Raw genomic sequence first — 16,660 nt, 5'->3', positions numbered from 1 at the left:
ACATCGCATGGATATATTGTTCGTAAGGTTATCCCACTTTTTGGAGTCCCGATTAATCATACATGGATGTCCCACTTTTGGAGTCCCGGTTAATCACATATGGGTGTCCTACTTTAGGAGTCCCGATTGAAATACTCCAAAAATAATAATAAGCTTCACATTCCACTGACATTTTACCACTTATATTTAATTATAAAATTATACTCCCTCCGTCCCGCTTTAGGAGTCCTGGTTGATCAATTTTGGGCGTCCCATTTTAGGAGTCTCGGTTGAGATAAATTAATAAAAAATATCTACAAAGGGTTAAAAGTGGGTCCCAACATCCACTACAACTAATAAAAAAGTGTTAAAAGTGGATCCCAACATCCACTAAAACATTTATTTATTGGACACTCAACTAAAAGTGGGTCCCAACATCCACTACAATATTTATTTATTACACACTAAACACTTTTTTCTTAAAACATGTGCCCGACTCAACAGGGACTCCTAAAACGGGACGGAGGGAGTATAAAAGTAGGATTCACGTTCCATTATCTATTTTCACTAATTTTTTTTTACATTTCTTAAAATACGCGTCGAACTCAAATATGACTCCTAAAATGAGATGGATGGAGTATTAAATAATTCTGATAATGAAATAAGTTCATAATTTTGTATTATTATAATAACAATGAATTTTAGAAATGTTGTACAATATAAATCAACATCAACCCAATGCATGTAAAGCGAAATTTAAATAGTCAATTGAGCTCTGTTCAACTAAAGTAACTCGTTTCCATGCGTCGGACGTCGTACTCATGTTTGGTAGGCATGTTAAATTAACACAAGATAACTAATTAAGAGGAGCTTTAAGATGGATAAGCTATCTCACTCTTTTATGTTGTTAAATAATCTACACTTTTAAACTAATTCGCTACTGGCCTCAGCGGATTGAGATGGGCTTTGATGGCCTAACATGAACCTTATTTTATCTACTAAACAACCAAATAAACCACATAACTCATATATCTTGATCTTATTTAGGGTACCAAACACTTACCGCATGTAATTATTGTTATAAATAATCGCTTTTGATAAATTGAAATTAGTTCCAAAATCTTACTGAACAAAAATAATTTGGAAATTAGAAATATTGAATGGTATTTTATGTGTGAAAATGCTATGGAATAAGGTAACATTGATGACAATGCATGTGTGTTTATTAGGGTGGGTGTCCTAATCTTGCCTATATTCATTATCTTACTTTACTCATTCCATAATAAAAATAAATGACAGTAAATAAAATTTCACAAAATAAGAGACGAGACCGATCACAATATACAAAAGTCAAACAAAACTTAACATATTAATAAAAATTTATATATTTTATGGAAGAACATATACAATCACACAACAATATATACAAAATAGGCCATAGATACTGAAGAAAGCCCAAAACATGTAACATGACTTATGTTAAAATTTTTGAAGAAAAGCCTTAAGACTTTAAAAATTGAAATAAAATACTATAAAATAATTATATATCCAATTTAAATTATGGTATTAAAATTGATTTTTATTAATATGTTTTTTTGAAAAATAGGAACATGCAAGAAATGATATTTCATTGGATTTTTAACCATGAGATGTGATCAATTTCGATCTCAATAATTTTGCGAAATAAAAAGACACAACAATTTTATTTTATAAATTATAATATTGATTAATGTACTCCATATAACAATAATTTTAGTAATTAAAATAAATTGTTTATAAATTGAACTTGATTAATTTACTAAGTAATTAATTTAGCAAAATAAAATAAATTTAATACTATATAATTTGAACTTAAATTTCAAAATCATCGTAAACTTAAATCATAGTATTAACTCAAATAAAACTATGAAAAAAGGATTTTAATTATTTCTTTTATACATTACGAAAACACAAACCACATCAACTTTACAACTTCAAAAAATTTGAATCTCAAATTATGAAATAATTAAGAATCCATGTGATGATCATATGCGTTTATAAATTTTTCTAAAGAAGTAACGGAAGGATATATAAAAGATTTTCTAAGATAACTCATGCTTAAAGAAACTCCTTCATTGAAAATATAGTTCTTGATAGGAACGACATAATTTTGGTATAAGTAAACAAAATTAATGTGTAAGTAAACAAAATTAATGTGTTGTTATGATTTTAACATAATTAGGAGTTGTGTATGGGAATAACAGTAAGCGGAGCAGCCCTGCGCACGACGGCCCCAATCAGCTCGCCGGCGTGATCGGCTTCAGCTGTCGAGTTATCTTCGAGTTTCCAATCAAAGTTGTGGACCAAAGTCGCGACCGTCATATGCAAGATCCGATTCGCCAATGGAATGCCCGGGCAGACTCTCCGACCCGACCCGAATGGCAGCAGCTCGTAATCCTGGCCTTTGAAGTCGATCTTCTGATCCAGGAACCGCTCCGGGTTAAACGAATCCGGATCCTCCCAGATGCTCGGATCCCTTCCTATGGCCCATGCGTTGATGACAATCTGAGTTCCCTTTGGGATCATGTAGCCCTTCACCACTTGATCGCTCTCGGGGGCAGCAGCAGAGGCCCCGGTGGGTGGATCCGCAGCACTTCCTTGATCACTGCATTCAGGTACGGTAGGTTTTCAATCTCTGATTCCTCGAGTGTCTGTTTCTCTCCGGCCACGCTCTTCAGCTCTGCTTTCAGCTTCTCCATCTTGTCCGGGTTCATCACTAGCTCCGACATGATCCACTCGATTGATGTCGTGCTCGTTTCCGTTGCTCCAACAAACAAATCCTGAAAAAATTCAATTCACTTTTACAATTACAATTACAATTGCAATTAAATAAAAAGTTAGTTTGAATTACTCACCATCATAAGATGAGTGTAGTGGTGAGTGTTCAAGTTGTTGTAATCGTTGGTCTCAAGAATATCCACAATCGTCTCGAGAAAGTCGTCCTTGTTCGGGTTGGTCTTGGTCTTCCTCGATTGGATCCTCTCATTGAGATAGCCCTCGATCAAGGAGAGCAATCTACCAAAGTAGACCTCCGCCCTGCGCTTGGCCCCCTGAGGGTCAAAGGGGCGGAGGATGGGGAACAAGTCGGCCAAGTTAGGGACGACGCTGATGCTAGCCACGCCCTCGATGATCTCCTTGAACTCCATTGTCACCTTCGAGTCAAACTCGGTCGCCTGCAACGAGAAGAGCGTGGCCGACATGAGGTTGAGCGTGGTGATAAAAGCGGCCTCGCCAATATCAATGGCGCGGCCTTCATCAGAGCATTTCCGGGCGTGGTCGAGCAGCTGCTGCAGCTTCTGCTGGCGGAGGCCCTGGCTGGCCTCCAAGCTCCGGTGAGAGAAGATCATAGCTTGCGCAGGGCGCGCCACTCGGCCTCCGCGGGGAGGAACCCCATGGAGAGCTTGTCGTGGCCGCAGGCCTCCGTTGCCTGCGCCAACATGCGGCCGGAGAACACCTGCCCGTATTTGAGCATGATCTCCTTGGCCATCTCCGGAGAGGAGGCGATCACGGTGCAACGGCTTCCGATCCGGATGGACATGAGAGGGCCGTATTTCTTTGAGAGTTCGGCAAATGTTACGTGAAGATTGTTGCCGATCTGGAGCATGTTTCCGATGATGGGGAGAGGGAAAGGCCCCGGAGGAAGGCTCCTCCGGCGCCGGAAGGAGAGGAAGCATGACACCGCGATGAAGAAGAGAGCGGCTACAAGAGGAAAGGAAGCCATCGCTTTGTTTTGGTTTCTGCAATTTTAGTTCTCAGCTCTCACTATATATATAATTGAAAAAAATAACAAAGAGGGGTATCATTAGAGGCATGTGTATTAATTTTTATTATATTGGAATTTAAAATCGAAATTCATTTGGAATTAATAATACTCCTAAATATAGCTATAATCATTTATTAGCAGAGAACGGTATTGCATTAATTAACAACCAAGATTCAGATTGTAATGCTTCTAGAATATTTAAATTGTACTAGTCTATTGCAAAGGGTCATACTCCGTACTATTTTATTATAAAACGACAAACGTATAAAATGAGGTCCAATTTTTTACTAACTCATTTTTCCATTTTACATAATTTTAAACAATTTTTAAAATCAGTGTCGAATCATATATATATAGTAACTAATTTTGAGGCAATTATCACAAAATCCACACATATGTTGCATTTATAAGCAAGGATCAGATTGTGATAAAGCTTCTAGAATACTTTAATTAATGTGACAATTAGAATAGTAACAGCCAGTCAATTATGTTCGAATAGTTAAAAAAATGATGCCCCGTAATCAATTTTAGAGGCAATTATCTTAAAAATCCACACATATATTCAAATTGGGGTAAAGCTTCTAGAATATTTTCATTTTAATGTAACCAATAGCATATTAATAGTCTGTCAATTAGGTTCAAATAGTAAAATAAAATGATAATTATCTCAAATAGTGGGTTTTCGTATGAATTTAAAACTTATCTCAAAATACATACCGCCTAATTGAGAAAAAGACAAAAATAGTAGTAACAAAAACTCAACCGGCCCAACAACAAATTTTATGGCCCAGCATCATTTTTTTTCTCGGGCAAATTTTGTGGCCCAATATCATTCACTTATTTTTGTTTTTTCTTTTTGTACGGATAGTAGTAATAAAATTTGAAGTATGTATTAATATAGGCTACGATTGATATATTAACTTAGAAAATAGTCAAAAATTTCCAAGAGGATGTATACTGGCTGAAAATATTATTGTTCCTACTCCCTAAGACATGATAAATTAAGTATTTTTTTCAATTTTTATAACGGAAAAAATAGTACTGACCATTAATTTTAATTAAGTTTGGAATAAATTAAATGTCGTTTTGTGCAGTAATTAACTCACTAAAATTTAATGGAGGTCCAGAGAAGGTAAAATATAATGTCTGGCCAGGCAGAGCACTACGTGATGCAGACAATATGCATATTAAATTATTACTTCATTCGTATATGAACTAATTAATCACCTAAAAATTTCATTTGTAGCAGATTCGGCACTTCGTCACTAAAAATGCTAATCAATGAGTTTTCAAAAATATAAAATATAGTGCATGAAAACTAAGATTAAATCCAATGTATACAAAGGCACAAGATAAAAATAGACAGGTAGATAGAAGAATGGACACAATATGTTTCAACCCAAATTGCAATAATAGTTCTATAGTCTATAATTTGATGGAGTTTCATTGTATTGGTGTTCATGCAATCTCTTTTGCCTATATAATTTTATACTTGTAGTTAGTGGAAACTTGGGGACCCTCAGTATTCAGTAAGTTAAGGTATCTTAACGATGATGTTCACGTAATCTCTTTTGCCTACATAATCTAGTTAGTGGAAACTTGGAAGCCATCAGTATTCAGTAAGCCTTAAAATGATGAAAGTGCAATATGATTTCAAATAAAATTGATTGTTTTTTTTTTTTGTAAATGTTGTTTTTGATATACTATTATTCTAAATTTAATTTGCATTTTCATTTTGATACACTCGTATCTAAAGGAAGGAACTACACCATATTTGGATAAAAAAAACTGCACTTATTAGTTGTTACACAAAAAGACATAATTAAAATTAATCTTTCCTACCCTCTTTTGCAATAAATATCAAGTTAAATTAATGCTCAAAACACTCAATCTTTTTCCTTTGCGTAAAAATTATGGGACGTAAGTGCTTTCGATTTCCTTCGTAAATCACTCTTGTTAAATTTCCTTCTTATCTTTGTCTGACATATAACAGCATATTAAAAAATTCTTCCTAGTATAAATATGTGAAAAAATGGAAACTAAAATATGTGAAAAAATGGAGTTTTTGTTCCCATCTTTTCAAATGCTCACACTCATCATCTCCTCAATTATTTTCCTATTCATAATTTTCAAATTCAAAAGAGCCACTACTAATAAACCGGAATGCGATCTAGATCGCATTCCAGGCCCAAGGAGGCTCCCGGTCATCGGAAACCTCCATCTCCTTCTTAGCAAATCAATGCCTCATATAATTTTCCGAAAACTAGCGGGCGAATACGGCCCTCTGCTGCGTCTGCAGCTGGGCGCCGTGCCCTTCCTCATCGTCTCGTCCGTGGACGTAGCCAAGCAGATTCTCAAGACCCACGACGTGGCCTTTGCGAACCGGCCCCCGATGCACGTGGCCAAAACCATCTCCTACAACTACACCGGCCTCGCCATGGCTCCCTATGGCGAGTACTGGCGGTATCTGCGGAAGATCTGCACGCTCGAGCTGCTGAGCTCGAAGCGCGTGAGATTCTCCCGCTCGATACGGGAGGAGGAGAATCTGAATCTGGCCGCGGCCGTTGCTGCTTCTAAGGAGGGGTCTCCGGTGAATCTGTCGGAGATTGTGGAGCTGTCGGCGTACGACATCACGTACAGGTCGGTGGTGGGGGAGGCGGCGGCGGCGGAGAAGGAGGCGATGGCGGCGGCAATCAGCCAAGCGGCGGCGCTGGGATCTGGCCTTAGCATCGCGGATCTTTATCCGTCTAGTAAGGTGCTCCCTTTCGTCACTGGGATGGTGTACAGGAGGCGGAAGGTTTTCGGGGTTACGGATAGGGTTATAGAGAGCATCGTCCGCCGTCGTAGAGCTGCCGGCCCGAGTGATGAACGGTCTGAAGCTCTGGTGGATTTTCTCCTCCGGTGTCAGCAAGATGACGCCGAAGTCCGCCTCACTACGGACAACGTTAAAGCAGTCATACTGGTACGCACGAGATAATAGTCATTTAAATCATATTGCATGTCCTATAACATTTGAAATTGTATGTAAGTTTCGATTTTTCTCAATTGTCCCGTTTATGCACAAATCAATGTCTTTCCATGATGTTAAAAAACAATAATACTAAGAAAATAAATTAATATAGAAGAAAAAAGTTTACGAGAATCACGTTGTTTTTAACATCATTAAAAGATGAAATTTTGTGCGTGGATGGCACAATTAAGAAAAAATTGAAACATTTTGATTTAATATTTCAGTTTCAAAATTCATGGGACAAACTGGAATTTGATTAAACTTCGTAATTTATTAGATTTATTTCTTAAAATATAGTATATGAATTTTGATGTATACAATCGATGATCATTAGGACATGTTTTTTGCGGGTACCGAGACGTCTTCGACCACGGTAGAGTGGGTGATGTCGGAGATGATAAAAAACCCTAGTACGCTCAAAATGGCGCAGGACGAGGTGCGGGAGGTGTTCGACCTCAAAGGTTACGTGGACGGAGACAAGTTTGATGAGCTAAAATACCTTAAATTAGTCATCAAGGAGACACTGAGGTTGCACCCACCGGGGCCACTTCTACTGCCCAGAATGAACAGCGAGATATGCGAAATCAACGGCTACCAAATACCGGCCGGAACCAGAGTGACGGTGAATGCATGGGCGCTGGGAAGGGACCCCAAGTACTGGGAAGAGGCGGAGAAGTTTAAGCCCGAGAGATTTGAGGGGAGCTCGGTTGATTTCAAAGGGAACAATCTCGAGTTCATACCGTTTGGCGCGGGAAGGAGAATGTGCCCGGGGATGTCGTTCGGGCTGGACAACGTGGAGTTCACGCTGGCTACGCTTCTGTACCATTTCGACTGGAAAATGGCCGGTAAAGATTTGAATATGGAAGAGGCCTTTGGCTTGACTGCTAAAAGGAAGAATGATTTGCTTCTCATTCCTACTATAAGGAGGCCTTTGCGCATGATTAATAAATGCAAATGATCTTACCAAAAATAAATAAATTAATGTAAATGATGATGATGATGATGACTATCACGTTTATTGTACAATAAATCACCTCTTTTATGTTACATTCTTGATTTGTAAGTGGTGCTCCTAGCTAGTTAATTTTATATGTGGACGTGATCAAGTTATAATCCATCATAATTCATAAATTAACTCCTGTATTCATGTTGGTGGTGACTAATTACATTAACGAGCCTTAAATTTATGGGCTTCGAAAAAATTGAACTAGCTAGTCTCTCCCGGCCATTTGCATGGACCGTACGTTTTAGTACCAAAGTTGGAAATACACAATTAATAACCATATGAGTAGAAAAAAATGATAAATCATGATCAATATTGGAGTACTATTGAATTGTGACATGATAAAGATGACTTTATATAGTACGAAGTTTCACAAGCATATTATATACTAGACTGAAAGGAAACGTGGGATAACTATCTATATATAGTAGTTACTATATGAGACAGAGAGTGAGAGACATTGTATGGTACATAATTAAAGATGAAAATATCCACCGAATCTGATATACCTCTCTGAGATATACGGTTTATGCCGAAAAGGTACGAAGTTGGACTAATTTGGAAACATTGGGCAATTTACTTTATACCTACTATTTCGTCTGGTTTTTGGTTCCTAGTCTTATTTTATTAGTAGTCGGAAAAACGTTGTCTCTACTTAGCTACTTGGAAAGGCAAGGCTTGCTCTTAGCATGCTAACAATCATAGTACAATATTTGTGGAATTCTATGTGAACTGGCATGTCTGCATCACATTTATCTCCTTGTTTTCTTCACAAATATTATACGATCTACAATGGAGTTTCTTTTGGGCATGCATGATTTTTAAGAAAATAATATTATTAAATTAAATGGAAAAAGTAAAATACGAGATTAAAAAAAGTAAAAGAGATATTGAGAAAATAAAGTAAGAGATGGAAAAAGTATTGCTTTTGTCTAAAAAAAAATCAATCATTTATAATGAAACAATCTAAAATAAAAAGTTGATCATTTATGATGGAACGGAGGGAATAGTATAACTAACTTCAATATAGTAAATAGTTAAACATGGTAACAAAATAGTGTTATTATAAAAATAACAACTGCGGTGGCCTTGCCAGTGCTCCTTCATCTTTGCGGTCCTCGTGATAAGCTTAAATTTAGAACAACTACACAAATCAAGTAAATACATTCTTAAATGTTGGCAAGGCCTTAAGAGCATCCGCGACGGGTCTCACGCGGGCGAGACGGGACGAGACCACATCGAAGCGCCGTTGCAGTGATCTCGCTGTGGAGAGTGTCTCGCCACGGAGACCACGACTCCTTATGGCGAGCCCCCACAAGTGGATATCGTTTTTTTACAGTTTTTTTATATATATTTTTAAATTTCGAAAATTCCAAAAGAATCTTAAAAAATCCTCTAATTTTTTCTCACACCGTTTTTTCAATGAGAAATTATTTTTAAATCCTTCATTTCACCCCAAATTATAAACTTTATGATTTCGGACTAACACATCTGGTCAATCGAGCTTGAAATTTTCTATAATTTTTTAACTAATAATCTATTTATCTAAAAAATGACTACACACAAAAATTGGTATCCAACAATCACATGTTGGATACTATCCACCCCACAAATATAGTCTTGTTTTTTTTTCACATTTTAAGGAAGGACTCATTTTTCAATAACAATATTTTAGCCAATTTTTCTTCTTTCTTATTTTACAAATTACACATAATAAAAATTAATTTTTTTTTGGACAGAGATAGGTATATTTCATGCACCTAATATCCACATTTTTACCTCAACCTGGAATTAATACTTTCTCCATCCACAAAAATAATTTCATTTGTGGATGTCATGGGTTTTAATAAAAAAATTAGTAAATTAAAAGAGAGCAAGAAAAAAAGGTAGGTAAAGTAAAAGATAGGGAGAAAAAATAGATAAAATATATGAGACAAACTTTCCATTTCTAGAAATGTAATTATTTTTTATAGACATCCCAAAATAGCAAAATGGGGACTAGTTTTTTCCTTTTCTCTCATTTGTTATGGATATGATTTTGTCTATTTTATATGTTGAGTAACTTTTTCTTCGGTGGGTCTATCTCGATAGTGAAACCATTTTAATTATCCAATCTACTATGATATAGATGAACTATTTATATATTTACGCTAATATATATCGCACGAGATTAAAAGCTTTCGACATTGGAGGATGAGCTCAATTGCTGCTGGAGTCGACTTGAATAAATTAACGTACCTAAACGCCCAATTGTAAATATACTAGTAATGACACGCGAGATTTAACACGAAGACGAGAATTGTTCCTCATCACATTCAATTGATAGTGAGAAATGGGAGTTGAGCAAATTACGGCGGTGTGAGGACAATTTTGGAAATAAAAAAAATCATCGAGTGTGCAGATGGAATTGCCAACTAGCCAATATGTCAAACTAAACCGATGAATTAAATATTCCAAAATGAAGAGTCTCTATCCAAGCACTTTTTATATAAACGGCATACCATGAAACGAGAATTGCAAACATGATCCCACATTTTCTACCGAAAATATAGTTAAATGTCAAACCAAGCACACTGACATCACAATTACAAAAACATGTAGTACACACAAAATAGAGTTTATCGGCGTGGACATTCCATGCCAAGCCAATTTATTGAATCTCCCATGAATATATCATTTCTTAAATGGGATGATCTTGAGTGGCTTAGCCCTCCGCACCACGAACCCAAACAACGCACCTAGACGCTCGGCATCACTCGCATCCGGCTGCTCCAGTTTCCAATCGAAGTTGTGAACCAGCGTGGCCGTGACCGTGTGCAACATCCGGTTGGCCAATGGCAGACCCGGACACACCCTTCTCCCCGACCCAAACGGAAGCAGCTCGTAATCCTGGCCTTTGAAGTCAGTTTTTTGACCCAAGAACCGCTCCGGCTCAAACCTATCAGCGTTCTTCCATACGGATTCGTCTCGCCCCACAGCCCACACGTTGATCAGCACCTGACTCCCCTTCGGGATGAGGTACCCGTTCACCACTTGATCGCTCCCCGCCTTTCGGGGAAGAAGCAGAGGCCCTGGTGGATGGAGGCGCATCGACTCCTTCACCACTGCGTGCAGATATGGGAGATTTGGCATCTGACTTTCATCCACGATTTTGTTCTCACCCATCACGCTCTTCAGCTCTGCTTTCACCTTCGCCATTTTGTCCGGGTGCGACATTAGCTCCTCCATTATCCACTCTATCCCGGCCGTGCTAGTTTCTGATCCTGCAACGAACAAGTCCTGATCCACAAAACAAAACAAAACTATTACAAAAATAGTCTCATTTTAGTCACATTTCTTTTCTTTTTTTTTTCTTTTCTTTACCAATTTAGCATTAAAACTCGCGCAGTCTACAATGACACTGTAATATATTACCAGCATGAGATGAGTGAAATGATGAGTCTTGAGCTTGTAATCGTTGGCCTCAAGAATATCCACGGTCGTCTCGAGAAAGTCATCCTTCTTTGGGGCATTCGGGTTGTTCTTCCTGAATTGGATTCTCTCATTTAGATAACCCTCGATCAAACCGAGCAATCTACCAAAGTAGACATCCGCCCTGTGCTTGACCCCCTGGGGGTCAAAGGGGCGGAGGATGGGAAAGAAGTCAGCGAAATTAGGTATGCCAACGATGCTCGCGACGCCCTCAATGATCTCCTTGAACTCCATGGTGACCTCGGAGTCAAACTCGGTGGCCTGCAACGAGAAGAGAGTGGCGGACATGAGGTTGAGCGTGGTGATAAAAGCAGCCTCGTTAATATCAATGGCGCGGCCTTCATCAGAGCATTTATGAGCGTAGTCGAGCAGCTGCTGCAGCTTCTGCTTGCGGAGATCCTGGCTGTCTTCCATGCTCTGGTTGGAGAACATCTGCTCCTTGCAGATTTTCCGCATGTCGCGCCACTCGCCCTCCACGGGGAGGAACGCTATGGAGATCTTGTTGTGGTCGCACGCCTCCATGGCCTGGGCGATGGTGCGGCCGGAGAAGACCTGGCCGTATTTCTGCATGACCTCCTTGGCCATCTCCGGGGAGGAGACGATCACGGTGTATAGGCTGCCGAGGTGGACCGACATCAGAGGGCCGTATTTCTTTGATAGTTTTGCGAATGATTCGTGAGGCTGAGTGCCGAGCTGGAGCATATTGCCGACGATCGGAAGGGGGAAAGGGCCTGGCGGGAGATTCTTCCGCCGCTGCCGGGAGGAGATGAACCATGTGGCGAATGTGATGAGGATTAGCGCAGCGAGGATAGGAAACGAGTCCATTTTTCTTGTTTGGTCTGCACTTTTGTTTTGGCGATGTCTGAAATTAAGCGGGAATGTACCATTTTTATAAGCTGCATTTGGTATCGGCACAAGTTTGAATATGTCAATTTGAATATGTGGATTGATAAGTTGATCTTTCATTAAATTTTAAGTCAAGTCTCTAACTACTCTGTTTAAAAGAATATAAAATAAATATCTTTGATTTTAACATTCTTATTTTTAAAAATTCTTGATTATGCTAATAAAAATTAATTTATGATCACGAATTTTATTTGCCTATAGTTTCCGCTGTATATTTATTAAGGAGCATTAGGGTGTCACCATGTTTATAGTGACACTATAACACTAATTCTAACCGTTAAATCTATATGGTGGACGCTTAAGATTGGATTTGATAGAAATCTGTGGGTTCCATCCTAAAATCAATTGGTGATAGGAGGATGGCCCATGACACTTATATACTAGTTTCAGCTTTCTCTTGACAATGTGGAATAGTTTTATGTTACTTTTTAGTTTCAATTGCCAACATGGCACGCCCAGATTGATTAAATATAGTTCGGATTGCAATCTTATGTGTTGGATATTGCAGGCGTTAGTATTTTAGTCAATTCCCAAAAATTTAAATAAAAAACGGGTTTGGTAATATATAAATTGCAAATACTACTTGGTAATATTGCAACATTCATAGAGTAACATTGCTGCAATCTGGTAAGGTTAAAAAACTACTCCCTCCGTCTACCAAATTTGTCCCAACCCACAAAGTTTGTCCCAATTGAAATCATTCCAAAAATAGACATTAAATATACCACTCAATCTCCTCAATATGGGACTCTTATTCTACCACACACCTCTATTTAATACAAAGTCAAGCAATTTCTTAAAATCCGTTCGGGTCAAATTGAGACAAATTTTGGGAGACGCGCATGGGCATAATACTGCAATATTCATAGCATAAAATGGAGTGTCACTTGAGAAACACACGATCTTCAGATGTAACAGCTAAAATGGTAGTATGGTATTACAATAAAGATGGTTGTCATATTAATACATCCATACATTTATATGCATAAATAAATAAGAAAAGAAAATTATACCCATAAATAATTATATTAAAGTGTTATTGTATAACAATAATTAAAGTACAAGATATGAAATAAACAAACAAAATCCAAGGTGAATCTTGATGTTCAGTAGCTCACGCCTTGCTTCAATCTCCAAGAATGATCGAAGAATTAGGTTATAAAGTAGAGAGGGAGGCTATGAATTGGTTTAATATTACGAGTTAGATTATGAGATATTTATAGCCTTGAAAAATGTTTGGAGAAGTAAATTTCTTGGCCTATAAAGAATGGAAAAGATTTGGCTCCATGAGTTAATATTTTGTTCCCTTCCTTGAATTTCTGCCTAAACTATCACCACTTTTAATTGCACTGCACGACCTTCGTTTACGGACCATAACTTTCTCCAGATGACTCCAATTAAGATGGTCAAGGTATCAACGCAAAGTTTTTTCAAAGACAAAGAGAATGGTATTGGACTTCAAAATCGCCGGGCTGTTGTGCGCGAACGGGCTAGCGGGTCGCTGGAAATGTTTTGACATCTCTATGCAACTTTCAGCAACCGCTAGCTAAGGTCCAGCGGATCGCTGGGTTGCGCTTCTTTTCCAACTTCCAGATTTTGACCTTTGTCTGTTTTTTTCAGTTCTAGGAAAGTTTTCAACATCTTTTCTCTTATTTTTTCCCTTTTCTCTTACTAATAATATGAACCCCATATTTCAGTAACACTATTTCTCTCTTAGTTTTTTCCATTCTATCTTATTTTACCAATTTCACATTAAAATCTGTGTCATTCACAATATGTCCTATTTTTCGTTGACGGAGGAAGTATGAAATTACCTAACTATATTTCTGACTCTTATATTTAATATATATGCATGCTTAACTTGTGGTAACTATTTTATAGTACTATTAATCATTTATGTAAAAAAAGAAAAGAAAAAGAAAAGTAGACTATTAAAAGCGTTTGTTTAAGTCATTTTTATTTTGGGAAAAAGTAATTATTTCTATTATTTTATTCCCATTCACTTTATTTAGAATCTACTTAGCACATAAAAGAATAGTTTAATTATTAAAGTAATTATGACCAACTTTACTTCCTTCTCCAATTCGATGTGGGAATATTTTCTCCTTTTACAAATTTATTTCTGGCCACACTTTCTCTACAAATCGATGTGGGAGATTTTTCAAGAAATGATATGCTAACTATAACAAATTATGAAGAATTGATTGAAAGCACTCATTACACCATTGACACCCGCACACGCATGAAATTATGAAATAAGGAAGTGAAATACTCAATGATAAATGTAGTCAAGTTGTCTGTAGTCTTACTTTAGTTGGGAATTGTGTTCTTATAGTTATATATATGTCTACGATATTATGCAATTTTCATGTACTATATAGGTATTTATATATTTTAATTAAATGCATAAATAATTTTTTTTTTTTTTAAATAAACTAGTTTTTAGTTTTATAAAATTTGATCACATAGATTTGTTGTTTATTTTATACATACAATGTATGCATATTTATACAAAATAAGTTGTCTGTAGTCTTACTTTAGTTGGGAAATGTCTTCTTATAGTTATATAGAGTTTGCTTTTATTTTATACATACAATGTATGCGTATTATACAAACGATTTTGATTACTTGTTCAAAATTTGATTTAATGCTAGCTAAATGTCTTCGGCTTTAAGTAAAGTGTGTCAATATTTAGGGGACGGAGAGTGGGATAGAAATGTTCTGACCTCCCTATGCAACTTTCAGCGACTGCTGGCTAGGATCCAGCGGATCGCTGGGTTGCGCTTCTTTTTCAGGTTCCAGATTTTGACCTTTGTCTATTCTTTTTCAGCTCTATTTTGCAAATTTCTCACAAAATACATCAAAATACCAATATGGATAAAATATGTAAAAAAATGAACATGAAATGCAACTTTGACACTTAAAACAGACCAAATAATGATCTTAAAACAGTGCAAAATCCGAGCATATCAGTATTTTATTTTATTTTATTTTATAAGTTATTTTTATGTATTCTGAGTCGAGCCTCCGTTCGGATTTTCTTTGAAATTCTTTTCCGAACATATTAGGAAGGTTTAATCGTCTAGGGATATGTCTTTTATTTTTCATATAAATAGGAGAATATTGTAATCACATAGACAACAAGAAATACAATAACAATACATACTTTCTCTGTCTCTAAACTTCACGTAAATTAGTGAGTAAGTTAAAACACTAGTTTTGTTCCAATATTTGCCACACAATAGATTCGAGTTCGAGAGACCTTTTGTTCACGAGATTTCACGATCGACGATAGCGTGATTGTTCCGATTTCAATTATTTTATTTGATTATTATTTGGTCAATCGTATTGCTTAATTTAACATTAAAAGGAAATAAATAACATCTACTGATCGTGATTGTTCCCGATTTCAATTATTTTATTTCATTATTATTTGGTCAATCATATTGCTTAATTCAACATTGAAGCAAATAAATAACACCACGCGATAGTTCCCTATTTCAATTTTTTTATCCCATTTTGTGATGTAACAAAAGGAAATCAAAGGACAGTTTTGTATTCACTATGCAAGAGTTGTTTATATTTTTACTTAACAAATTATCGAATACTTGATCAATATAGTCTAAAATACTACGTCAAGTAAGACTTTCGCAGCCATATTACAAAAATGTCATAAATTTTATCAAAGTAAGACTTATATTATATATTCCGTCAAGTAAGACTTTATATGGATGTGGTAACTGGTAATGTTTACCAAAGTATCGAATATAATTGATCAATATAGTCTAAAAATGATAAGAATAAGTACTGAAATAAAATATTTAATTTTATATGTTTACTGGGACCCTTAGTCCTTTCAAAGTAACCGATGACATAAATTTATCATCGTAAGTAATAGTACTCCCTTCGTCCTATGTTACTCGCATTTTTCAGTTTAGGCCGTAAATTTGAGATTGATTTTTTAGTGTAATTAAATTAGAATTTTAAGTGTAATGAGACGTCACTTAATAAAGGTCCTCTTAACTTAAACTAACATAATAATTAAATGCATTAATTCTAACTTAAACTATAAATAGTGTAAGGAGTTTGTGACGTGCCGAAAAGTAAAAGTGCAAGTAACATGAGACGGAGGGAGTATTATTTATTGCTCTTCCCTTTTTTCAAAGTAGTGGAATCATTTTACTATTTTAGTTTGTTCCATATTAGTGGAGTTATTTTTCGTGAATAAATTTTTATCACTTACTTTAGTTTCTCTTACTTTATTCTATCTACATCTCAAAACTTTTTTCATTTCTTACTTTATTCTTTCTAACTTAACTCACTGAACACAATTTTTATTAAATTGCATGCCGAAAAGAATTGTCTTCACTGCTATTGAATGGAGGAAGTAAAGTTTAAAGCAGAAAATGAAAAATTCAAAAAAGAAACGGTTTTCGGTGCGCTATGTAATGTCTCAAGTCTGAACTCTTCTTCGGAGAGACGCATTATT

At 36.4% G+C, this 16,660-nt stretch overlaps 2 protein-coding genes and 1 pseudogene across 2 annotated transcripts; 1 reads left to right on the top strand and 2 right to left on the bottom strand.

Annotated features, from left to right (window-relative positions):
* Positions 1 to 2,196: 2,196 nt before the first annotated feature.
* On the bottom strand, positions 2,197 to 3,739 carry LOC125210451 (ferruginol synthase-like; annotated as a pseudogene).
* A 2,098-nt stretch (positions 3,740 to 5,837) lies between these two features.
* On the top strand, positions 5,838 to 7,838 carry LOC125212683 (salviol synthase-like). Its single transcript, XM_048112912.2, has 2 exons — positions 5,838 to 6,743; positions 7,126 to 7,838. Exons 1-2 carry the CDS (start codon positions 5,838 to 5,840, stop codon positions 7,747 to 7,749), a joined length of 1,530 nt encoding a protein of 509 aa, XP_047968869.1. The 3' UTR covers positions 7,750 to 7,838.
* A 2,417-nt stretch (positions 7,839 to 10,255) lies between these two features.
* Positions 10,256 to 12,115, bottom strand: LOC125212140 (ferruginol synthase-like). The gene is made up of 2 exons (XM_048112220.2): positions 11,209 to 12,115; positions 10,256 to 11,073 (listed from the first exon to the last, which is right to left on the bottom strand). The coding sequence occupies exons 1-2, from the start codon at positions 12,088 to 12,090 to the stop codon at positions 10,468 to 10,470; spliced, it is 1,488 nt and encodes a 495-aa protein (XP_047968177.1). The 5' UTR covers positions 12,091 to 12,115; the 3' UTR covers positions 10,256 to 10,467.
* Between the last annotated feature and the right edge of the window lie 4,545 nt (positions 12,116 to 16,660).

Source organism: Salvia hispanica, chromosome 3, assembly GCF_029641045.1.
Source record: "Salvia hispanica isolate PSC_SH4W2 chromosome 3, Shi_PSC_v1, whole genome shotgun sequence".
Taxonomy (NCBI): domain Eukaryota; kingdom Viridiplantae; phylum Streptophyta; class Magnoliopsida; order Lamiales; family Lamiaceae; genus Salvia; species Salvia hispanica.
The sequence above is the reverse complement of the archived record's forward strand: the minus strand, read 5'-3'. Positions and strand labels throughout refer to the sequence as shown.